This window comes from Ailuropoda melanoleuca, chromosome 7 (assembly GCF_002007445.2).
Source record: "Ailuropoda melanoleuca isolate Jingjing chromosome 7, ASM200744v2, whole genome shotgun sequence".
Classification (NCBI taxonomy): Eukaryota; Metazoa; Chordata; class Mammalia; order Carnivora; family Ursidae; genus Ailuropoda; species Ailuropoda melanoleuca.
In genome coordinates this window covers 29170419-29195233 of record NC_048224.1, presented here as the reverse complement: position 1 = coordinate 29195233, position 24815 = coordinate 29170419, and the positions used below count along the sequence as shown (strand labels likewise).

At 50.3% G+C, this 24815-nt stretch overlaps 1 protein-coding gene across 4 annotated transcripts in view; it reads right to left on the bottom strand.

Annotated features, from left to right (window-relative positions):
• Positions 1–10829: 10829 nt before the first annotated feature.
• Positions 10830–24815, bottom strand: part of COL15A1 (collagen type XV alpha 1 chain) — a 100627-nt gene continuing 86641 nt past the window's right edge. For 3 of the 4 annotated variants that reach the window (XM_034664189.1, XM_034664187.1, XM_034664188.1), the window contains 8 exons: positions 23899–24043; positions 20565–20629; positions 19092–19220; positions 18883–18942; positions 18115–18174; positions 14322–14507; positions 12725–12840; positions 10830–11572 (listed from right to left, as the gene is read on the bottom strand). In XM_034664189.1, the coding sequence (XP_034520080.1) occupies positions 11359–11572; positions 12725–12840; positions 14322–14507; positions 18115–18174; positions 18883–18942; positions 19092–19220; positions 20565–20629; positions 23899–24043 (975 nt within the window). In that variant the 3' untranslated portion in view covers positions 10830–11358. The remainder of the gene's footprint in view (positions 11573–12724; positions 12841–14321; positions 14508–18114; positions 18175–18882; positions 18943–19091; positions 19221–20564; positions 20630–23898; positions 24044–24815) is intronic. The other variant, XM_011219326.3, reaches the window with a different exon arrangement.

Genomic DNA, 24815 nt, shown 5'->3' with positions numbered 1-24815 from the left:
TTACAAAATTGTTTCTCTGAAATCTCTTCTTAAAATTGCTCCATTTCTCTGATGCAGTAAGAAGGCAAGAGAAAATAATTGCTTTCCAGTGGACTCATGCCCATGAAAACAAACCCAAGTGTACTGCTGCTAAAAAGAATCCAGTCTGCCACACTTCCTATTTATTTGGCTTTGGAGAACTGCACAGAGCCGAACCGAGGAAGGAACGATACACCGCACTGAGTCATCGCCTGAAGCGGCTGCCTCCTCCCAGAGCCTCCTGCCTGGGGTGCGAAGGCAGGACCTCCTCTCCCCGCTAACCCCTCGGTCCTACGTGTCTCCACCGAGGAAGCCCCGGCGCTCACTTCCTCATTACAATTGCTGCCCGCAACGTGCGTTTCTGGTTGAAGTTAGCAAACAACACAAAGCCAGCCCGAATGAGCACTCTTTCTTCGGTTCCTGGACTGCAGTCAATCCGATTTCCTGCCGTGTTTGCCTGCCTAGCGCCTCTTCCCGACTTTCTCAACAGACACCGCAGTATCACCTCCTTCTCTTCAAAATCTGCTGGCGTCTGGCGGGGCTGCCCGGCGCGGATTCCGGACCCCCTCCGGGTGATGACGCAACCGAAGCCTGACCAATCACAGAGCCCCGTCCCGCCGCCTGGAGGCTGGGGGCGGAGACCGGCGGGGGCTGGTTGACGCCGCAGCTGGGACTTAGATCAGGTTAAGCACGGGGAGGAGGGAGCAGCCTTCTCCCTGGCTCGGCCTAGCTTAGCTAAAGAACAGGTCAGGAGCTTCTGGTGCCCTATCCTCGCCAGGATGAAGCCATCCCAAGTAAGAGAAAATGGGGCATGAGCACACAGAAAAGTCGAGATGAGTGATGCAGGGAGAGGCATGGGAGTTGAGGGCAAAAAACTTGACAATACAATTTGTTTACTTGGACACAGGGATCCCAATGCCAGGCCCCCCACTTTGTACAAGCATCAGTAACTCTCCTTTTCTAGGTAAGCGAGAGTTAACTGGATTTCTGCCCCACAACCAAGGAAGCCTGAATAATATAACAATTGGTCCCTGCAAATGGAGATTTGTAAGTAAGAGACCCTAAAAGGTGGGACTGGCTCAGGCAAGGTGGTGCAGAGCCACAAAGATTCCTCTTTCCTCGGGGGAGAAGCTGGCATTCCAGTCCTTGGGCTGTCACCAGCTGTTACAAGAAGTCTAGGTCTTGTCAGGATGTTGGACTGGGTCGTCCATGCACTACGAAAAGGATGCTTCCATCAAAGCCGGGCTGTTTGAAAGTGGAGGGGAATTGGCAGACAGATAAAAGAGAAGCAGCCTGGGGCCTGCGTAGACCTTCATCTCTTGGAGCTTCAAGCCAGCTCAGGCCAGGAAGCCGAGTCCCCAGGAGATAGACCCTCCTCCAGACCTGTGGCCAAGAGAAGAAATCCCTCTACTATGGGTTCTGGGTCTGGTTTGCTCAGTGAAATTCTCCCAAGTCCCCTAAGAGGCAGGGCCAAGAAAAGGGCAGGGGAATTTGTTCCTCTCCCAGAGAAGGGAGTTTTTGCCGTCCCTGTCCAGAAGAATGGGATATAGGTAGTTGGCTGATGACAGCCAGAATTACTTCCCCGTTCCATTTTTTAAAAACAGAATTTTGCAAACATATCTGGAGTGGTTTCATGCATCCTTTAGTCATAGATGGCAAGAGGATGAGTAGGTCTCATCGGCCTCTCACTAATAACCTGATCCAACTATTGCTTTTTCAATTATTCTACACATATTTATTGAGCACCTACTAACTGGCAGATCTCTTTTAGATCCTGGGGATACAACAATGAAGAAAACCACCAACCAACTATGACTTCTGACTTGGGGAGTCAGCCATTTGCCTCCAGCGTTGCCCCACAGTCCATTCAGTGCACAGAAGTCACAGTGGTCTTTGCAAAACAAAAAAATCAGTTCATACACTGTCAAACCTAATGGATCTGTTGAGAGAAAACATCTAGATCATTGTATCCTTGTCAATAATAAAATGAATGCTCGCAGCAGGAGGCGAGTATGTTTGTGGCTCTGTGTATAGGAAGAGTCAATGCTGGTTTTGTGTTCTTGGCAGCGGAAAATATCATAATGATACATTCAGTTGTATAATTTGCTGCCTCCAAAACATAAATAAAACCAGTTTGTGTCCCTCTCCAGTAGCTTCTCAGAGTGACCAGACAGAAAATCCAAACGCCTTACCTTGGTCAGCAGGAGCCGCGGTGATCGGCAGCTGCCTACGGTCCTCCCTCGGCGGGCGCCGGCTTCCCCCACACTGCCTCTTGCTTCAGCTCTACCAGCGTCTCTCTGCCCCTAGGACATACCAACCGAGTTTGCATCTCAAGGCCTGTACCTTTGCTGTTCCTCCTTCTTGGGACACTCTTCCCCCAGATCTTTGCAAGCCCATCCCCTTTGCATTGTTCAAAGGTAACAGGATACTCAGTGGGACTTTTCTTACTGTCCAGGAATTCCCGCTAAAGCCCAGAAATGAGGACAAAAAGTTTCCCCTGCTGGGGCTTACTGAAAGATGTCAGAATGTCCCTATCAGCTGTCCTCCATGCCTCCTTTCTGATCTTCATGAGATGACTGGGACAGAGAAAATAAAGTGGGCTAGAGCCAGAATCCTCTGCTTTGTGGGGAGAGCAGTGTTCGTGATGAGAGCTGACGCTCCCCCTAAGCCAAATACTAGGGAGGCGCCAAGGAATCAGCCATAGAGAGGGGGTCCCCGAGAGACTGCTGTTCCCAAGCTGAGGGTCATTTTCTAATCTGTCCCTAGACTTCTGTGAGGAAGGTAGGAAGGCGGGCGTAGTTTCCGGCTGGAGGTAGGGGCAGAAGAGGAGCTGCTTGTACTCCTGCTGTCTGGCAGGAAGGAAGAATTTGCGGTGGGGCGAAATGGACACTAAGAAAGGGGGCTGGGCTTGGGTCCTCCAGAGGACTCAGCACCATTTGATCACCTGCCACAGAGAGGGTGTCCGTGGCCACTGTTAGCTGGAGAAGCAGAAGCCAACTTACAAAGAAGAGCAGCTGTGGCCAGGTGAGTAAAGACACTCTTATCCAGTTTCCTCTCCCTCTGCCCCCCCCCCCACCCCGCGCGCGCACACTGGGACAGCAGGGCCTTGCAGAAGGACGGGCGGGGGGGATAACCTGACCGCACTCGGTCCCCATCTTCACTCCCAGCCGTCAGCATCCGAGCTCAGGAGGGGCAGGGGAGATTTAAACCACTTGAGATTGAAGCCTAAAGGCAGACTAGACTTGTAATCAATCACCCAGGAGGTCATGCAATCTTCCTGGGTCTGTCCTGGACCCATGTGCCCTCAAGGTACATTTCTCACCCTTTCTCAAACTTGATTCCGGCAGGCCATGCTGCCCGAGCTGCTGGGCCAGCTGACTTCCAGCTACCCTTGGTAGGTGAGGGATTGGAAAGCAGGAGGAAGGAATAAGTTCGGGCTTCTTCTTCCACCCTCTCTGCCTCCAGTGCAATTTCTGGCTGTGGGGTCTTCTTCCTTTATGAGTCCCGGCCCAGCACAGCCCAATTTTTGCTGTTTGCTCCTGGCCTCTGGGCTTTGGTAACACATCCTCCTCCATTATGCCTCTCTTGATAGTATCTAGATAGTCTTACTGTGCCCTGTTCACGTTCTAGCCTTTTCGATCACTTGTGTGACTAACTGTCTGTTGTAAAATTTCCTCTGTTTCAAATACTTATAAAGCACTTTTTGTCTTCTAGGTGGACCTTTACTCATATCGTTCCCCACAGGTTTATAAGGGCCTATCCTGTACAGGACTGTGCTGTAAATCCAGCATCGTTGGGGACAGTATTTGTAAGAAATCGAATAATGTTATATTCATACCTTAATCGAGGCATCCTAATACACCAGTTATAAATATCCCAACTCAAATGCTATCTTTTCAGGAGGGCATCTCAGCATCCCCTCCCCCAACCATAGTCCGTTACCTTACTTTGTCTTCTTAGAGGGATTTTCAGTGACTGAATCCATCTTATGTGGATGTTTCTTTGTATTGTATTGTCCGTGCTCCCTTCTGCTGGAACAGAAGATCGTTGAGGGCCTCACTCTTCTTCTACAGCCCTGTGTGCTCGGTAAGTGATTCACAGCCGACTGGACAGCGTCGCGACCCGGCGGAATGGAATACGTGACATCCAGCAGCCCTCAGCTTGCAGCAGCCAGGACGAGAGACCTGATGTCACTTCGGTTGTTACCTCGGCAAGAGGGGCTGAGTGCGTCTTTCCTGCAGGTAAGTTACAGCCGCCTTGGCATTGCGTCTATGGGAATGGCGGAGAGAGAGACTCTCACACCCAGGACGTGGGATGGAAGGGGTCTTTGTTTTCACTTGCCAATGTACACTTTCTGTCCTCTGTAGCATCATCCTTTCTTTGAGGAATTGCTCTCTATCCTAGTCAGACTATCTCAGAATGCAGAATTTGGAAGAGATGACCAGCTTTTTTATAATCTTTTAAATTTCCCTTGTGGTTAGAATATGGAGGCTTTCTATTTATTTTTGCATCAGGTTTGCTTTTACGTTTTCACAGCACATTATCCATTACATCTATGTTTTAAAATTCATATCCGTAGATTGTATGTAGGATATTTTAATTTTTAAAATGACTTCTATGTCAGTGGTTTATAGACTTTTTCATTATAATCCTGTGATTCAGCGAACCACTTCAATCCATAGATAAAACTCTTTCAGCTCAGGAAATTTTCTCTCATTATTTTGTTAATTAATATTTCACTTCTGGGGCATCTGGCTGGCTCAGTTGGAAGAGCATGTGACTCTTGATCTTGGGGACGTGAGTTCGAGCTTCATGGTTGGGTGTAGAGATTACTTAAAAAAAACCCCAAAAAACTATCCCTTCTTCTTCCTGATTCTAAGACTCCTGTTACATAAATATTGGAACATTATTTCTATCTTCCTCTCTCTTATTTTTCATCTGACGGATTTTTCTTTTTGCTGTGTTTTGAGGGGATCGTGGTCATTCTTAGGAGTTTGTCTGCTAACTCAGTAAGTCAGTTTTCTACTGCAGTTCTACTTTATTTGGGGGCACATACAATTATTTTGTCTTCAGGGATTGTTTCTTGTTCTCCCAGTATTCTATTTCGTGCTTCTTCTGCCCTCTGTCTTTTCACCGAAATTCAAATTTGAATTGTTTTAAAAGTTACCTCCTGCTTTCTATAATGATTCTTCCTAATTGGCTCCGATCGATCTTCTGGTTCCATTTGGAGGCCACTTAGTCTCCTCAGATGACTAACAGATGCTTGTTATTCGCCGGTATTTATAAATCCGAAAGTCTGTACTGAAAAGGCCTGACGGGTCTTCCGAGCGCGGGGAGCAACCACGCAGGTCGCTGTGAGCTCTCCTAGCTGCTCCCGGAACGTGTGCCTCCAGCCCCTGCCGGCACCGTCCTGCGGAAATCAGCAGCCGGACAGACTCACAGGCAGACACTGCCTTTGTGGTGCTTGTCAGATACCTGCTCAGGCCAGGTTTCCGTCTCCCAGAAAGTTCTCGAGGTTTCTGCCTGGTTGGCGTTGTTCTGGAAACAAAACCCGTGTGGCTTCCCATTAGACAGAGCGTGATTTAGCAGGTTTTGCGGGGCCAGCCTAGAGACCTCCAACTTGAGATTGCAAGAGTCTCCCTAAGAGCTTTCTCAAAAGTACTGGAACTTAGTGCACCCCTGCCTTTCAGTGACTGATGGAATCTAATTACCACAGCCATCCTTGTCCCTCAGGTGGGAAACTCGGCGGTGCCTATTGATTGCGTACCGGCTCCCGGAGTTCCTAAGAGGAGAGCATGATCTGGCCATCCACAGTAGCGGCTAGATGCCCCCTTCATAGCCTGCCTTCCCTTCTCTGTCTCACCTCCCCACTTCCCTGTCGGGTGTGTCCTAGGGTCAGCTCCCACATAAACTACTTGCAAATGAATGCTCGTCTAACCGCGACCCCAAATGACAGAGTGTGGCAGGCTCTTTAGAAAGTTCTCTCTCCTAGGGGCGCCTGGGTGGCACAGCGGTTAAGCGTCTGCCTTCGGCTCAGGGCGTGATCCCGGCGTTATGGGATCAAGCCCCACATCAGGCTCCTCCGCTAGGAGCCTGCTTCTTCCTCTCCCACTCCCCCTGCTTGTGTTCCCTCTCTCGCTGGCTGTCTCTGTCGAATAAATAAATAAAATCTTTAAAAAAAAAAGAAAGTTCTCTCTCCTGGTGTGGAGAATGAACTGGAGAGGGAAGCTGGAAGCCAGGAGATCAGCCTGGAGGTGTGAGCAGCAGTCCCACAGAAGGTAAGAGAGGAGCCAACACCCCAGTGTGTCTCAAGGACCAACACCTGCAGCAGAGCAGAGAGCCTCCAAGATATTGGTTAAATATTGTGACGTTCAGAAGAATAGAAGTCGCCATCGTGGAAATATCTAGACTTTGTTGAGCATCCTAGCACTTACCTTTATGTTTTTTAAATTGTTGTTGTTGTTGCTGTTATTACTACTACTTCTAAGGAAGCATTTGGTCCATATTTGTTGAATGATGAGGGAATGAAGAGATAAATGACTCCTTGGCTGCTGACGGGGTGGCAGCGCCATTCACTGAGAGAAGGCCTGGGGGAAAGGAGCAAGTCTGGGAGGAGGGGTGGGGCAGGCAATCTCCTCGACAAACAGATCAGATAACAGGCCACTCTGGGTACTTTTTGGAACTCAGGGTGCCAGGCAGGCGGAGGCAGGGCAAGCCTCAGACTATTTCGTAGCCATCGTAGCACGTGCTCCTGTCCATCAGGAGGAACCCAGCCCCGGCGCCGGCGCCGCAGCAGGAGCCTGGAGGCCTACGGAGCCAGATGATAACACTTTCCTTGTCGGATTTCCGGGAGGAGGAGCAGAGGGCGAGGGCAGGCGGAAGTGTGGGCCTCTCACCCACTTAAGGGCTTGGGGCAGTGGACCGTCACCCACAGGTGTAGCTGCAGCAGCGTGGACAGGCTGAGCCCGAGCCCTGGGCTTGACTCAGGTGGATCAGAAGACATCACCCAGCAAGGCAAGACCCCCAGCTCCTCCTTCCTGAGAAACATCAGGGCAGACAAAAGACAGTGAGCACTTATGGACGCTTACTCAGTGTGAGAAGACCCTTCCTAGAGCTTTCAACAACTTAATAGTAGTTCTCGTTACTATCTCTGTTTTATGGGTGAAGAAACTGAGCTGCAGGGAAAGGTTGAGTGTAGGCGACGGTTTTCTGTAACTTGCCCATGGTGACAAGGCTCTTCGGGGGCAGAGACCAAATTCAAACCCAGACGAAGGCCTGCCTATGCGAGACTGCTCTCTAGGTTGGAGTACAAGGTGGAAAGCAAAGGGGAAAGTCAGCCAACGGGGATCAAAGAGCTTCGAGGAGCTCAGTGGGGTCTCGGTGACCCAGGAGCTCAAGGAGTAATCAGAAAAGTGCTTCTCCAGCTGCTGGGTGAGGCAGAGGCTGCACACATACACTCGCCTCAACTGGTGAGGTCTCTGTGGAATTGGGGGAGAAGGAGATATACATGAGGTCTGCAAGAGTCTATGGCACGAGAATGCCTTCGGCGAGTTTAAAAAACGGGGAGCATCATCTGTCTTTGTATTTCCAAATCCGAACATAGTTCTGGGTACAGGATCATCATTCGAAAAGTATTTCTGAATGGATGAATGAATAAACAAAAGACCTACTTGATTTTTCTCAAAGACTTGATCCCATATCTCATCTTCTTAAAATCTTCCCAACACGTGCCACCAATTGTGGGATCAAGTTCAAATGCCTTATCCTAGAATTCAAGGCCAACATGATCTCACCTCCATCTGTCATCCACCACCACATCCCCCACGCTCAGCCCTTCCCTGTGTGTGCTGGAATTTTCATTTGTGTGCTTGTTTTTTCTCAACTTCCTGAGTCCTCGTTTTCTGGTCATTGTAAACCTCACATTTTGGGGGGAGGAACCGTTCCTTCCGCACAGCTCATCCTGGGTGGAGCTGCCAATCCCAGTTACAGGCACACAACACAGGTGGGATGGATCAAGTCCTTTCCAGGAATTAATATAATCCCAGAAAGGAGACATCTCTTTCCTCAGGCCAGTCTCTGCGGTGGTAGGGCAATGTAAGCCTGGGGCTGTCTGAGCAACCCCTGCCATGAGAAGAACTCTTGTTCCTCCCTGGAGGGAAGGAAGCCAAATACAGAGAAAAGCAGAAGCAAGAGAGCAGACAGACAGTCAAACACACACACACACACACACACACACACACACACACACCACACACAGAACAAAGTGACCACATCACTTGAGTCTCTTGCAATCCCCGTCCTTCCTCCTGGTTTCCAGGCCAATACATTCCTTTTTCTGTGTTTGTTGTTTTGTGTTTTTGGCTTATGAATTTGGCTTGTGTCTCCCTTACTGACTAGTATTCAGCTGTACTGGATTGCTGACAGGTCCCTGAAGAGCACGCTGTCTCCTTCTGGGACTCTCCACAGGTTCAGACAAGGTAGTGCGCACCATAACAAAGTCCAGAGGGTGCAGGACATGTGACAGTGGCTCTTGTGATCCATTCTCCTTGTTTCCTCAGTTCCCCTTCCGGCACCAGCACGTGGCCACGCTCAGGTTGGCAGACAGTATCACCCTGGACCTTCTCCTTCATGCTTGTGTCCACCACCGCCCATACCTTCCCAGTCTCTTGGCTCCTCTGGGGCCTCCAAAGTCTGCCTCTTCGGGGGGCCCAGCCCCTCATGTATGTGGACAGCTGCTTCTGTCATTCTGGTTCTGCTTCTAGGTGGGGGACTTTGGACTCTGTGGGCTTCAGACCGTGAAAGTCTACAATGCAGACTCAGATCAAGTACCCAAAGCCCTCCAGCACTGTGAGGACGAACTCTTGGTGGCATACTCCTTCCCTTAGTGTGCCTCCGAGCGTCGGTCTGTTTCTTGGCCTGAGGTCCATTCAGGAGCAGAGCGAAGGCTTACAGACCTGTCAGCCTCTGTGTTTCAATTGTGTGATGAGAACACCAGGTGTTCAGAGGAGGAAGAACGACAAGAGGTGGACAGGTTCAGGGGACTGGGGGATGTTGGGGATGAGGCAGTCTGCACTGGTTATCAGCAAACGGTGGTGACAGCTTTCCTGACATGGGGTGGGACACGAGCAACAGCCTGGCAGAGGAGCCTATGTGACTCATTTAAGTCTCCGTGAGGACACTGGGCTGGTGGCCTTTGGCAAGCGACAGGAAAGCGGATGTTCAGTGAAGGGTCTGGAATGCCCAGGATTTTGACCTTTGTTGTCAGACACTGAAAGGGCTCAGGTTGCTTCAAGGCCTCTACCGGGAGGACCAGTGGTTATATCTATTCCAGGGCACAAGGAGGACGGAGAAGCCAGGGAAGGAACCTCAGTCTCCCTTCCTGGGGTTAGCAGAAGGAGTCGTTCCTCCTTCTGGCCCTCCCCGAACTCCCCATCTTGCCCTGCCCGCTTTGTGATCCGTGGCCGTGGTGGGCTCTGACTAAGATGGATGGCGTCTTCGGTCTGTGACCTCAGGAGCCTCCTGCCGCCCTCCTCTCTCAGTTGTGTCCATGCCAGGCAGCTCCCAGCCCCCCGTCACTCGGTAGGTGGGCCGGTCCTCAACAATGCACTTCTGGGGCTTTCCAACCTATAACTGCCTTATTTATTCTATGACTCATTAGAGATTCTCATCACTCTTCCATTTAGGAAGCCCCTAAGTGGAGGTTCTGGGCTGTGTGTGCTTTTTTTTTTTTTTTTTTTTGGTCCTCAATTTCCTTCCTACCTCAAGGACTATTGGGGTGGATTCACTTTGCCGAGTTTCTGGGCCAGCCCCGCTGAATGGGAGGAAGCATCCCAGCATGCCCCTTGCCTGGTGATCCTGTTTCTCCTGCAGGCTCAAGCCAAGAGCCAGAGCATCACAGACTCGGAGCTGCAGGGAGCAGACAGGCAGCCTCGTGCAGGGGCTCCTTGCAAGGAGCTGACACAGACCGAGTCTGAAAGGAGCCCTACCACCCACCAGCTAGGTGACCTGGAACAAGTGACTTCCTGAGCCTTGACTTTTTTTTTTCATTTGTAAAGTGGAGGTGAAAATACCTACCTTGCAGGGTTATTAAGTAAGGTAAATGGGCCTTATAATAAGGCTGATGTTTAATAACCGGGAGCTGATATTAGGGTTCTTTTGTCCCCACCTCCTTGAAAGAACAAGGCAGGCTTGCCCAAGGTCACGTGTGGCACAGGCACAGTTCACCGTGGTTCCCCTGCTGCGGTTCTCCTGCCCACCCCATGCTGCCCCACCAAGGGCAAGACAACAGGCAGGCACGCAGGGGCATGACGGGAAAGCCTCCTGTTCTCCGATCATCTCCCGAGGGCTGTGTCGCAGCCGCAGCGCGAGCACACCCGCCCCAGCGCCGCGTCCACATCAGTGGTGGAGAATAAAGGAACCAGGGGCAAAGAGTCAAACAGAAGAAAGTGCCTGGAAAAGAGGTTTTTATGTTCACTTACATGGAAAAAAAAAATCAAAGTATACAGCACGAAGATAGATGCGTCTCAGAAAACTTATCCTCATGAACCTGTTGGTTCAACGGCAGTTGGAGTTCGAGAGTTGCCCCATGGAAGTCATGAAATCAGGGGGTGGGGGTAGGGGTGGGGGTGGGGGAAGGGCCGCCAAGGGAAAGGTAGCCATTAGGCTCTATTTCTTATCTAGCTTCAGACCATTTGGAGTTTAAACTTTTCCAGCAAGTCAGTTATATAAACAGATGCCATACTAAACTATGACTGTGTAAAAATATCAAACTCCTAAAGCATGATGGCAATAATATTTTAGGAAATACACATTAAAGTCTGGTAATATCAGAAAATACAAGTGGGATCATTTGAGCAGTTCTGTCTCCCTGTATGAACAGTCAAGGACGGGTGTATATTATGGATGCATGAAGAATAAAGCTTTCGGTCGGCACATAACTTAGATAGGGGAACATGTCTAAACACTGACTTTGTGAGAAAACATGAAGGACATCTTACACTCAGCAACAATGGTTAAAGGAGGAAATCACTTTCTGAAGGATGCAGTGGGCAGAATGCCAAGGCCTTTGTTTTCAGCTCGCTCTTAACCGTGCTGGGATGTGTTCACACTGCACAGGGTCTCCTGCAGAATCTAGCACCAAGAGATGGATCAGATTTTATTTGTGATCTGAGTCCTTTATGTCTTCAGTTTTGAGTGTATTGAGGTATGTTTTCTTTGGTTGCTGTTGTGACGAATGTGTAATAAAAAACTAATATTTACAACATTTAAACCTTTTAGATTTCAGTGTCAACTCTTCACATAAGAAAAACTGGAAAACTCTTAAGAATCATTGGAAGGTCATTACTTCCTGGCATCTGTCATGAAACTGTTTTCGATACACAGAACAATGAGCCTATTAGCACAGCTATAAGTTTTCTGGTCCAGAATCTTCCCTGCGCTCAGTGGGGAGGCCAGTCCTGTGACTGCCATGTCAGCGGTTCGCCACGCTTCACAGTAGTTATCCACAAGACGCACTCCATGGGGGCTGGAGCCGTGCCAAATGACCTTCTGGGGCCTGCAAATGAATTGTGCCACATTACTTTCGAGATCTTGGTTCTTCGTGGCGTACCTCATTGAAGAACAAATTGACATAAGTCATGAATCAGGTCCAATTCCTGAGCCGTTCATGGTCTGACCCCACCACTGGGAACGTCACCCTTTCCAACTGGCTGAACGCCCTGTCTTCCAACCCCACCCAGCTTGTACCTGTTCTCAGACCACACTCTCTGCTTTTGTGACTCTGAGCCTTTGCTCACAAGGTCCCTTAGTCTGGAGTGGCTTCTCTTTCATTTTCAGACCAGGGATTCCTTATGGTCTTTCAAAGTCCATTAAATGCCTCTTCTTACAGGCAGCCTTCTTGACTGTCAGCCCCAAATAAAGATAAATCCTTCCTTTGTGCTCCCATCATCATTATCTGTTTCTCCATTTTACAATTACAGTGTCTGTCTAGAACTGTAGCTAGTTGGTGACTGTCCTCAGTGAGCCTTGTAAAGGTTTGGGGTCATGTAGCTTATTATTATGCCTTCTGGGTGGGCATCGGGCCTGACATAGGGTAGACATTGAGGAAAGCTTTGGCAAGTCATTCTAATCTTTTATTTATTTATTATTTTTTTAAGTAGGGTCCATGCCCAGCGTGGAGCCCAGTGAGGGGCTTGAACTCATGACCCTGAGATCAAGACCTGAGCCGAAATCAAGAGCCAGACGCTCAACCTCCTGAGCCACCCTGGCACCCCAACCAAGTTGTCTTGATCTTAATAGCATGTACCGTTTCCCAAGAATTAGAGCACAGCTCACAGCACAGGGTCACAGGATCGCCAAGAACAGCACTCCTAACCACTTGCCGAGTGCCTACTGCGTGCTAGATGTTCTCACACCTATCATTTTATGCTCACAGCAATCCTGTGTACAGAGATGGTTATCTTGCCCATTTCGCAGTGAGGCAGCTGAGGCTCAAGGAGTGGAGGAAGCGTGAAAAGTCCCTTATTAAGGTCTGGCCTCAGGTCTCCTGGCTGCAAAGCTGGGGCTCTCTCACGGCCCTCAGTGGCCTCACTGAGGCTCCGGGCCAGCAACAGCCCAGAGGGGCAGCTGGTAAGAGCATCCCATTGTTAGAACGTCTCCTAAAACGGTCTATCACACCACCTGCTTTGAGGGCGTACCCCCTGCTTACCAAGAGGGATCCGTCATCACGTCTCGGCCATCAAAGGAGTATATTGGAACATGCGTATTGAACTGACCTCCGTGGCCAGAAAAAATTGAGTCCCAATTGTTGAAAAGAACTTGGCCCTGTGGAGATAGAAATGCCGCATTGAAGTCACTGTGCTGTGGGCCTGCTAGTGGACTATTTATTCATTCTTCAAGGCCGACAGGCCACCCCATGTCAAAGCCACCAGCCCCCATCCCAGGGCCTGGACAGAGCGGGGCTCAGGAGACATTTGCGGTTTGATTTTACAATCCATCCTTGAACCTTTTGGTTTTATAGCTTATTTCTTGAGGTAATTTCTCTTATTCTAGGTATATAAAGGCTCCTGTCCATCAAAAGTATGTTTTAGATCTTTACTAACTTTTATTTTTATTTATTTATTTTTTAAGATTTTATTTATTTATTTGACAGAGAGAGACAGCCAGCAAGAGATGGAACACAGCAGGGGAGTGGGAGAGGAAGAAGCAGGCTCCCAGCGGAGGAGCCCGATGTGGGGCTCGATCCCATAACGCCGGGATCACGCCCTGAGCCGAAGGCAGACGCTTAACGACTGTGCCACCCAGGTGCCCCTAATTTTTATTTTTAAAAATTTTCTACATATATACCAAACTTCAAATTTGTGCCAGGGAATGTGCCGCTCTCTACTGTAGGTGAGAGGGAGACGCCTCTCTCACTCCTTTTCCTGAAGGAGCCCAGTTCCCTTCAGTTATTTGTATTCCAAGAATAGCAGTCATGTGAGTGGGTGAATGTGGCAGAACGGAACCTTAGGGAAAGAGACAGAAAGGGCCAGGTGTGGGGTCCAGATGGAACTTGCTAGCCTCGAGGTACCAAATTGGAGCACGGGGGTCACAGGAACTTAAGGGTCTAGAAGTATCTGTGAGATACGGTGAGAGGTCAGGATCCAGGATGTGTGTGAACAGTGACAGAGCTGTCCCTCTGTGGCCTTAAAGGAGCCGGCTACTTCCATGGTGGAACAGGGATCCTACGAGGCCCTGCCTTGCCAGCAAAAGGGGGCAGAGAAATATCTGCCAGGTTTTAGCAGCTTAGATGTGCCGAGAGGACCAAAGTAGGAAGCAGGACAATGTGGCTCTGCTCTGGGACCAGTGCTCACCAGTTCTTCTCTGGTGCCATCTAGCCAATGCCCTACTGAGAGCAGCCTCGGGTGGAACGGAGAGTCCCGGACTGGGTGTCAAGAACCTGACTTCTGTTTTCTAGTGGCTTCCAGCAAACTCCTTTCTCCCTCTGTGCCTCAGTTCCCACACTGACAATCTGAGGAAAGGATAACTCCCTCTTTTATTGGAAGTGTCTATGAAGATAATGGATATAAAGCGCTTTGTACTTGTCTGCTCTAAGAGTCTACTGTCCAAGCAGGAAGGGCCATGGTAAATATCAGGAAACCGAGGCACAGAGAGGTTCAACTGACCCACGCAGCCACAGAGCTAATCAGGGACAGGCCGGGTCTGGAACTAGCACGCTTCTGATGATGTCAGGGAGTGGCAGCTGCCTACGGTCCCTGTGGAGACCAGTGCCTCCAGGAGACAATGGGAACACTGTTTATGTTTACCTTGAGGTTCACGATTGGAAGGCTGTATCTCTCTGCTTTCCTCACAACTGTGGAGAGGTCTTGCAGATGGGAGGATAAGAAGGCCCGGTAGGTGGACAACAGCCCCGCAGCCCGGGCCTGCTGGAAGCACTGAAAATCAGCTCGAAGGTCCCCAGAAAATGGCGTGTTCAGAGCAACCAAGTGCAGCTGAGAAAAGTAAGTTAAAAGAGTTAGAAGCAAACTCCAACCCGCATACTCATCTCAGGTTGCTAGTAAGACCCTGGACTTCCTGGGCCGGAAGGTGCTACAGGTGGTCTCATTGGTCTCTGGGCAGGAGAGCTCGGAGCCCAAGCAGCAGGCTTCAGCCCTCTGAACCACTCTAGATGGTGGCAGTGTCTTCCGTGCAGGAGAAAACAAAACAAAATAAAGCACTTCAGAGATCTGAATCCAGTGTGCAGGCCATTTGCTGGAGACTCCTGGGTCTTCCCTGGTTCAGCTTCCAAGAGGGTTTTAAGCCAGCTTTGGTACTGGATCCCAGAGCTACAGAAAGCTATCTGGCCTTGCCCTTTCCTCTACCGCCCGAGTAGGCCTGGGGCTGATCATGAGGGGCCAGAAGAAAAGGCACTGAAAGGAGAAGGTCATGACATTTCTTGCTAAGACTGCCGGGTAGACCCTTTTAGAAACTAGGGGTCACACAGTAACTCGAGCCTCACATTCCTGCCACCTTGGGCAGCAGCCAGAATAAAAGTCCTTCCATAGTCTGTTTTCTCCCACACGTTCTCTCCCCAAACCCATCCCTCTCCCGGCCTTCGTGCTGTGCCGTGTAGAATACATTCTGTGGCACGTGTCCAGGAATAGCCCTCTCCCTCCTCGACGTCACCTCAGGAGTGACTTTGCCCTCACCAGCAGAAAGCTGGGGAGGGCTGGGGCAGACCCTAGGTCCAAGTCTCCAGAAAAAAAATATTTCAAGACATCTTAAACCAAAAGACGTGAAATGAGCCCTGTGGGGTGAGGCAGGAGGTGGTCTGCACTGCCTCTCTGGTCTGAATGTCCCCGGCACCAAGGCCCCACACCAAAGGTCACCATATTGTCATTCTCTGGCTCATCAAGGGTCCGGCCAGGTGGGCAGAGCTCACCATGAACCACAACATCCAAACCGCCCATGCAGTCACTGCACTTCTCGGGATATTCTTCCCCATCTCACCACCTCTTTCCTTCCCCATTTTGAAGAGAAGAGACCCCATGCATGCCATACCTCCCAGTCTCCTCCTGTTTATTCATTCCTGGTTCTGCCTGTATCACCACACTAGCTAGAGGTCCAGCTCAAGCACACCCCCTGCTCCCCACCTGAGACGAGGCTTCCCCTGCAGCCCTCCCAGCAGCAGCCTGAGGATGGGGAGGGGGCTGCCCCACGCTGCTCCCTCACCCAACCACTTTCAGGCCGCCAGACTTCCAGCCCCACACACCAGCTCTGTCTTCCTCCCTCCCATGGAGCTGCGGACAGCACCTGAGGGACAAGACCCTGTGGTCTCATCATCCTCCAACCAGCAAGCTTTTGGTGGCTACACCCAAGGGTGCTCACCAGAGGATGGCGTCCCCATACCAGGGGACACCTAGGGAGGGTGACAGGTGCGTGCAGGTCTCCAATCCCACCCATCTCCACCTCTCCTTTTTTACAAAGATCCATAAAGAGATGTCTGGAATGATGGCTGTTTCTGAATGGTGAGACTGGGGGCTTTGTGCTCTCACATCTGTATGTCTCTAAGGGCCGGGACATTTTTAACAATGAATATACTACCATTTTTATGAAGACAATACTGTTTCAACAATCAAATGTTAAAAGGGTGATCTGGGGGATGGTTGTAGTTTTGGTAAAGTTATCAGGGATTTACTGTTTCCTTCTCCATTCTTTTTATTTACTGTCCAAGTTTTCTACAAAATACTTATGACTTTAGCATTTATAAGATACTATTTTAAAAATCCTTCAGCTGCTGCCCTAACTTCTCCCTTCATGGCTGAGCTTTTGGAAGGGTTATCTCCACATGCTTCTCTCTTTCCTCATCTCACCTCCATTTATTCCTCAAGCACCTGGATCTCGTTCACAACCCTCCCTGCCCCAGATATGCTCTTCTCTGGCTTCTAAATTTGGAGGACACCGTTTTGTTCTTTTGATGGACCTCTCGGCAGCATCTGACACTGCTGGCTTCTGCCTTGTTTGGCATTCTTTCTTCCTCTTGGGCTATGGCTTCTATTCATTCTCATGGTTCTTCCATCGGTTCCTTTCTGCTTTTGCTCCTTGCACTCCAATCTCTGCTCAGTGTGCAGACTCTCTTTTGGGAGTCCTACCACCCCCTCACCCTTACCATGGCCCGGTGGAAGACTCCCAGGTCTGCAACTATAGACCAGGCCCCCGATCCAACTCCCTGTGGGCGGCCTCCACTCACATACCCTACGGGTACCCCAGACTCACTGTGGCCCGGATGAGGTCCTGCCTGACGAGTGGCAAAACCACAGAAAACACATTTGCCGTGCGAGCCCAGGCTTGTTCTTTGAAAATGCCCCCAAGACACTCGCCCGAAAGAGTGGCCTTAGGCCATTCAATCTCACTTTCTTGGCTACGTTTGATTTGGCTGGGAGTGCGCGGTGAGCCCAAGATGACCTGTGTAGATGACCTCTCCCCAGACCCTGACCTAAGCCAGGTAGTACCGGGCTCTGCAGCCGTAAGATCACCTGCAGTTGGGGCCACAATCAGTGCCACGGCAACCCAAAGTGGTGTGCGAGCTTTGTGGACATGACCTGTGTGTGTGTGTGTGTGTGTTGGGATGGAGGTGGAGGGAAGGAGGCAGGAAGAAAGAGCCTTGCAGAAACTTCTCTGCACTGGAGCAGACGAAGAGCAGGGACAGGAGTCCCACAGGCCCCGTGGGACATCCTGCTAGTAAGTGTCAGGAGGTTCCTGCGATTATCTGAACAAGATCTTCACTTAAGCTGGCGAAGGAAAAGAGTCAAGAGTTTTAATTCTGGCAACAAAATGACCCTCAGGAAGGAAACCAGCACCACTCAATTATGCAAGCAGAAACTTGGGCATCATTCCTGACCTTCCTCACCTCACGGCCCCATATCCATACCGCAGACCAAATCTGTCACTCCTGCCTTTTTATTTTCTCTCCAATCTTAGTTTTCTACATGTTCACTGCTGTGATCCTGGTTCAAAGAATACAACAGCCACCTAACTGTGTTTGGGACCTAGGGCCTGTCCCCTCCGATCTATCTGGACACTGTAACCAAGGTCATTTCTGAAACGCCAATCTTAGAGACCCTTTTCTTGTTTAAGACCCTTCAGTAGCTCTTCATTGTGGGCTGGAACAGGTGAAAGCCCTTAGCTTGCCCTCTGCCAACTAAACTTCTCCCTTCTCGGCCTTAACACCTGCCTCTTCAGCCAGACTGAAGTACCTGCTGTTACACGAAACCCCAGTGCTTCCCCTTGCCTCCCTCTGTTCCAAATCCCTTCTGCCTCGAATATGCCCACTGTCTCCCTCCCACCTGGCTCTCTCCTGGTCTCAACTCTCCTTTAGGTCTGAGTTCAGAGGCTCCCTCCTCTAAAGAAGATAGGATTCTTTGATGTTCCTTGCACCGCCAGCACCATGAGCGCCTCACCCCGATGACTTAGCAACTATTGTAACTACCTGTTTTTTTGGTTTGCCCCTCTTGCTAGTCTCTGTGGCTCTCAGGGTAGGGACCGTGCTCCAAGCACAGGGCGAGCACACAGTAGACACGCACGCGGCATTTGCAGGGAAAATGCATGAACCGTACTTACCGCAGGCCTCTCATAACTGACACTTGAAAGAGGCGTCAGCGGAGGCAGAGGGTGATGTGGCTGTTACATAAAAGAGGAAAACAAACGGTCCTGAATAAGCATCCAGTCTGTTCCTCGGGGTACACCGAGGAGCAAGTGTGATACTTCAAGTCGTCTGACAGGAGTTTCATGCCCCCCCACCCCCCACAAAGACATGATGCTCAGGAAGGGAGGGGACAGTCCCCAATCTTTTACAGTGAGCTACTGAACCGAGGAAGTGCGAGACCCGTGTCTTAGAGCCAACTCATTCACTTCATAGAGCAGTCAGCAGCTCAGAGCCTCAGTTTCCCGAATGGCAGGGTGCAGATGGCAAGACCTGCCTCAAAGGGTTGCTGTAGGGCCGAAAAATGGACAATGGAAGTTGCCAATGTTCTTATAAGGCAAAGAAGTCTCAGAGTGCAAAAAGTAAAGGGCTCTTCCAGATCTCGTATGCCAACCGTGATTTCACAGGGGAATAAACGGAGGCCAAGAGGGGTTGGAAGCCCATTGCCCAAGAGGATTCAGCTACAACATGGAATTAGCAAGTCTCCAGCCTCTGGGTCCAGTTCTTCTTCTGCTCTCCTGTGAGAACATTCTGTTGGCACTGGGTCATTTCTGGCCTTCCGCCAGACATTAAACCATGCAGAGCTGGCTGGCCAGAGTTTGGAGAGCTTGGTTCTGGACACCAAGGGGGACTTCGTGGATGCTGATGAGGGAAGGAGCGAGAAGTAAGGCAGGGCAACTACTCACGTTGCTGGAGAGCGCGGGGGGCGGTGGGCTGTCGGCGGGAATGGGGATCAGTTCTCCCAGCTGAAAGGAAATAATATGTTGAAAGTGAAACATCAACTAGAGATTGTTAGCCTATTTTCCAAACAGAAAAATGGCATCTCCAGGGGTAGATTATAATTTTTTAGAGGGTCTTTGGAGGCAGTTTGTTAAAAAGAAGCTTAAGAATTAACCTGTAGTTTCTTCCAACCATCGCGGACCCGAATGAAGAACTCGGTGCTGTCCCTCAGGTAGGTGAACGTCCCTTCAATAACCAAATGTGCCTTCTGCAACATGTCATCCATGGTGCTAAATGCCGTAACCTGTCAGAAGATTTTCCATTCCCAACAGTGCCGTTATCGATAGAGCGGCGGCATGATTTGAAAAACCGGCCGTCGCGCATTCAAGCGGGAGCCATCCCCCAACAGCCAGTGAAAAGGCTCTTTGTGCCTTAGAGCCATATGTAACTTCATTAATAGCCAAAGGACATTCTTTATGAGGAAACAAACACACCAATTAGCTTGGAGCACAAATCTGAACTGTAATAAATAAATGAGAACAGGAAGATGATCTCCCAGGAGCACAGAGCCAGTCAGAAACTGCACACAGAGTTGTCTTTCTTGGGTCTCGGTATTAGCAAAACCATGGGGACGTTTTGCCACTTGCATCTGTGTGACCGCTCGGTGGCCCTGACATAGTTACATGTGTTTAACTCCTGCTGTTCCTTAAAGAGTGTCGCGTTTGTTTTCATTTGGAATAAGAAACGCAAGCCTGTGAGCAATTCTACTTAGGTTTTGAATCTGTGTTGCCCAGCTGGGTAGTTGTAATACTAAATACACGAGAGGCAGTGGGGGTCTGTAATTTCTTGGTCTAGAAAATGGCCACACATTAGCCATCCAGCTCGGCACATCCAGGAGCAGCCACAAAGCTACCAAAATCTACGGAAAAGCATCACACCTCCGAGAAATAGCGGCCAAGAGAGCTTTTATTGTTCATCTCAACTGAGAAAGATCATGAAAAGTTAATTTTCACCTAGCGTTGAAAATAATGACTTTGTGCATCGAAATGGCTTAGACATGCCCCGAAGGCGCCAGATATCAACATTCTGTCAGCCGCTGGATGGTTTTCTCCCTTGGCTGCCACATTTTCCAGCTAAAATCCAGCCAAGCTCCCAGAGCGTTCCCAGGACTCCTGACATCCTTGTGAGTTGTTAGTCCCTCTTCCCGTGCATCGTAATAATCTCGAGGGCTACACTCTGTGCCCATGGTGTGCGGGGCAATGAATGTACGAGAGATATCCCTGGGCAGGAGAGAGAAGGCGGAACACGCAGGGGAGATCTGACCAGCACGGGGCCTGCTGTGATCCTGTTGACCCCCTGGGGCCTATGTTTTTGGATGTAATCGAATCGGGTCTTGTGATAGCTTAGTCAATTAAGGATTAGAAGTGGAGCGAAGTCAGAAATGCTTTTGTGTTCTGTATCTTTTTACTTGGTAAGTCACCTAAAGAGATCATAAATACCCTCTGTATGTGGAATTTGTTCCAATTCTCTGGTCATGGAGGCCTAATTCTTACCTAAAAGGTGGGCCAGCCCCTACACACTATGGCTGAAGTTCTAAGGAAACCCACCGAGAGCAGAAGGAGGACCGCACACCGATAATAACACTGACCAGGTTTCTGGATCCGGGAAGCCCGGGCTGTCCTGGAGGGCCGGGTGGGCCTGGAAGGGCCACAGCTAAGACAAAGCAGAAAAGAGGAGTTACAAAAAGGTACACTCTCTGCAAAAGGCCTCAGATGTTGGCTGGCCACCGAGGGGAGCATTCACAGCCCTGTTCAGAAGGCCCCAGAAGAGCACTGCGCCTTGCAACTGTACCGGGGCGGCGGGGGGGGGGGGCCCGGGCAGGGACTCAGCCACGTTGACAGGCTTGGGAAAGAGCTGGGATTCTTGACAGTAGCCCTGGATGAAGCCACACTAGGACTTTGCAGTTTTGTAAGTGAACGAATTCCTGTTGTTTCTGCTGTTTGTACAGGTCAGTCTGAGTGGGGTTTCCCAAAATGTCCTGACTCATGCATGTTACTTCAGCCTAGAGACAAGCAGGGAACTACTGGACAGAGGAAGCAGGCTCAGAAAGAGGAAGAGAAGATGCTGGGCTGCAGAAGCAGGGCAAGGTAGTGCGGTAACAGCAACGGGAGCCTTGGCCTTGGGACCAGGAGACATGGACTGTCGTTTCTCAGCCGTGTGATCTCGGGGAAACAACAAGCTCCCTGCACCCCTGCTTCCTCACCTGTGAAATGTAAACCAGCCTTTCCTCTTTCCTGGGCTGTGGTGAGAACAGAGGACAGATCGAAACTAGGGGTGTGCCTTGCACAAACTGCACAGCATCCAGCCAGAGGTTCGCAGTGTTTGAAGACTCAGTGCCCTCCTCCCTAAAAAAATGCACGTGCCCGTGCTCTCCTTCTGCACCTCCAACCCCCATGCCCCCCAGATCTGCAAAGCTCTCGGCAGTTGAGGATGTTTTTGCATGTTGCAGTAAAATTTTTCTATGAGATTTTCAGGTGCAAGTAAGTCCGCAATTCTGACATAGGACTTGAAAATCATTACATAGGTGCCGAATGTCTAGTGACAGCATGGTTGGAGGACTTGGATTTGGACCCCAGCCAAGCCTTTACTGGTATTTGTGACCTTGAGCAAGTCTCCCAACCTCTCTGAGCCTCAGTGTCTTCATCCATGAAATGAGCTGTCCAGTAATATCCCTTTCCTCTCCCTCCCAGGGTCGCTGGGAAGATTCAATGGGCTAATTGATAGGAGAACATTTTGTAAGCTGTGGATGGCCGCGCATTACGTGAGGGCAGCCCTTAGTCAGTGGAGCGAGGAGCCCTGGGCAGCATCTCACGTGGAGATGCTATGAACGACAGATTCCCTGCACCCTGCAATGCCCTTCTTCCTCCTGCAACTCCTGCTTATCCCCCAAGGTTATGTTGGCACCTACGGTTTTATCTGCCTGGCACCTTCTTTCTTGGTGGGACCAGGATCCTCACCTTCTCTTGAGAGCTTCCCCTCCCCTCTACTTGGAGTCAGAAGGCCTGGTCATGTTCTCATGCGGTCCCGCCTTCTGGCCACAGGTGACTGGCCCAAGGTTGGGCATCTGGGCCGGGACACGTTCGTCAGAATTCTTCCCTAGGACTTCTCCACCCCAGGACCTTTCAAACTAAAACCGAGAAAGAAGGCCAAGATTTCTAGCTGGCCGTGGAAAGTCTGAGTTGTCAGTAACCATATTTCCCACCGTGCAGGGGATGTGGTCTGTGGTGAAGGAACGTGAAGCTAGTGCACAGAGAGAAGCCGAAACAGGAGCTGGCCATAGAGTCCTCACAGGGGTTGAGTCCCCAGTTCTGGCTGTGTCTGAGGTCCTGCTGTAGGTCGGTCCCTCCCACAAAGAATGATTCACCTCCTTCTTCACATCCAATAAATTTCTCTCTGCTTAAGCTAGTTTGAGTTACATTTCTATCACTTGCAGCCAAAAAAAATCCAAGACTAAGTGAAAGGCCCAATCCCTAAGTCACTTCTTATAAAGTTCTCCCCGATGCCCCCAACACTTTCCTTCCCAGGGGTCCTTCCACTACACACGACTCGTGCCAGTGCAAGCAACAAAAGTGACACGTTCATGCTACGATGCCTGCTTTTCTACCAGGGGCCCAGTAGGAAGAACACAGGCTTCGGAGCTACGCCGATCTGGGTCTGCACCCCGTCGGTGCCCCTGGTTAGGCGTGCGACCTTGGAAACATCTGTGGGTCTCACTTTCCTCATCTGTAAAATAGAGATGCTAATACTTTCCTTGAAGGGCTTTGTGAGACTTCCATGGAATGATGTAGGAGAATGACGAGCGGCGTGCCTGGCACTTGGTAAATGTTCAGTAAAAGGAGATTTTCTTCTGCTTCACCCACTTTTTGTTTGAGGGAGTGAGGCAGCTATGGGTAGGGAGATTTTTATAGAGGGTTAGAATCAACGCTGGTCCTCAAGTGCCCTCAGGGCCAGGCGTGGACAAAGCAGCCAAGAAATTCCCACCCACACGTGAAAAGACTTCCCCGTCATTAGACTTTGGGCAAAGGCACATTAAAACCACCGCGAGCTATCACTTCCCGGGAACAGGTGCTGGCTGGAATAAAACGGGTAGAATAATGACAAGGGTGAGTGAAAGCGAGCAGACACCGGAGCCTGCCCGCGCTGCTGGAGGGGATGCAAAAATGGGGTAGCCACTTTGGAAAGCAGGTTAGCAGGTCCTCAAAAAGCGAAACAGAGTGAACATGTATCTCTGCCACCAGGCAAGGCCACGCCTAGGAGCACACACCCGGGAGAAAACCTATGTCCACACAAAAACATGCACGCGAATGTTCCCAGCAGCATTATTTCCACCAGCTGAGAAGCGGAAACAACCCGGGTGTCCGTCAGGCGCCGAGTGCATCAACAGAAGCTAGTGTGTTCACACCGCGGACGATTACTCAGTCGGAGCACGGAAGGACATGCTGACAGACGCTACGACACAGATTGGCCTGGAACACGTTATGCTGAGGGAAAGAAGCCAGACACAGAAGGCCACATACAGTGCGATTCCACGGATAGGACAGGCCCAGGCCAGGCAAAGCCAGAGAGATAGAAAGTACATCTTTGCGTGCCCTGGTCTGGGGGGGGGAGAGGAGGGAAAGAATGACGGCTCATTGGTGCAGGGTATCTTTTGGGGACGATGAAAATGTTGTGGAATTAGGGAAAGGAGATGGCTGGACGACCTTGTGAATATATTAAGATCCACTGAACTGTACACTTGGAATGGGTACATTTTATGGCATGTAAATTACATATCAATTAAAAAAAAAGAAAAGAAAGCAAGCTCTGTGCAGGAAATAGCTCTCTGTCACACAGTGTGGCTCGGACATGCCACTCAGATGCGGTGACTGACCCTGAGCACAACAGCAAGGACAGGAAAAATGACCACCATTCACGGTACTGACCTGCTCCAAGGATCGCTGGGGGTCCTGGTGGCCCTGGGGGTCCTGGTGGCCCAGGGGATCCAGGTCTTCCAAAGCCAGGAGGCCCAGGCAGGCCAGGAGCCCCCGGGGGTCCCTGGGGCCCGACGACACTCTCCCCTTTCTGGCCCTGTCAAGGCAAGAGCACAGTAACAGAAGAGAAAACGCAGCATCGATCTCTAGAGGTCCCAGCTCTTTTCTGCAGGAGGGTCTTGGTAAAAAGGCAGTAACTACCAGCTATAGATATTGCTATCCTCCATGCCGGGCACAGTTCAGGTGGGATAAGACCTAGAGAACAGTAGCCCAGTCAGTATGCTTAATGTCACTGCATCCAAAACAGAAAGCCCTGGAGTCAGAAGGGCCCCGACTCTGCATTTCACAGATTAGGGAACACACACACGGAGGGGATGCGGCTTGTTCAAAGTGTCAAAGCCAATTCGCAGCAGAGGTGGAAGTGGACCCCTGGTCTCCTGGCTCGGCTGGGCCCACCCTCATGGTGAGCTCTGGGACCACAGTTTGCTTAGGGTGCCTGAGGGTCATGATCTCATTGGAGGCATAACCTGAATTTCTCTCTTGTGAGAGAGAAACTTGGCATCCTAAGAAGACCAAGCCTACCTAGGGGCTCCTTCTTTGATGAAATTTCAGAAGAATCAAACAGCCCCTCTAAAAATATCTCCTTCATCTTCACTCAGCCTTCATTATCTGATATGTTCACCATCAGTAACTCCTTGGGTTGAGCGAATTTTCCACCATAGACATGAATAAGGCGGTGTGGTTAGCGACCTGGAAGTTACCTGGATGCATATGGCCGCGGCCAGCAACCTTTCCTCCGTGGGCCTCAGCCAACCTCCCCATCAGTAAATAAATATGAGGGAGAGAGGCCCATGCTCAGTCCTGCCTCC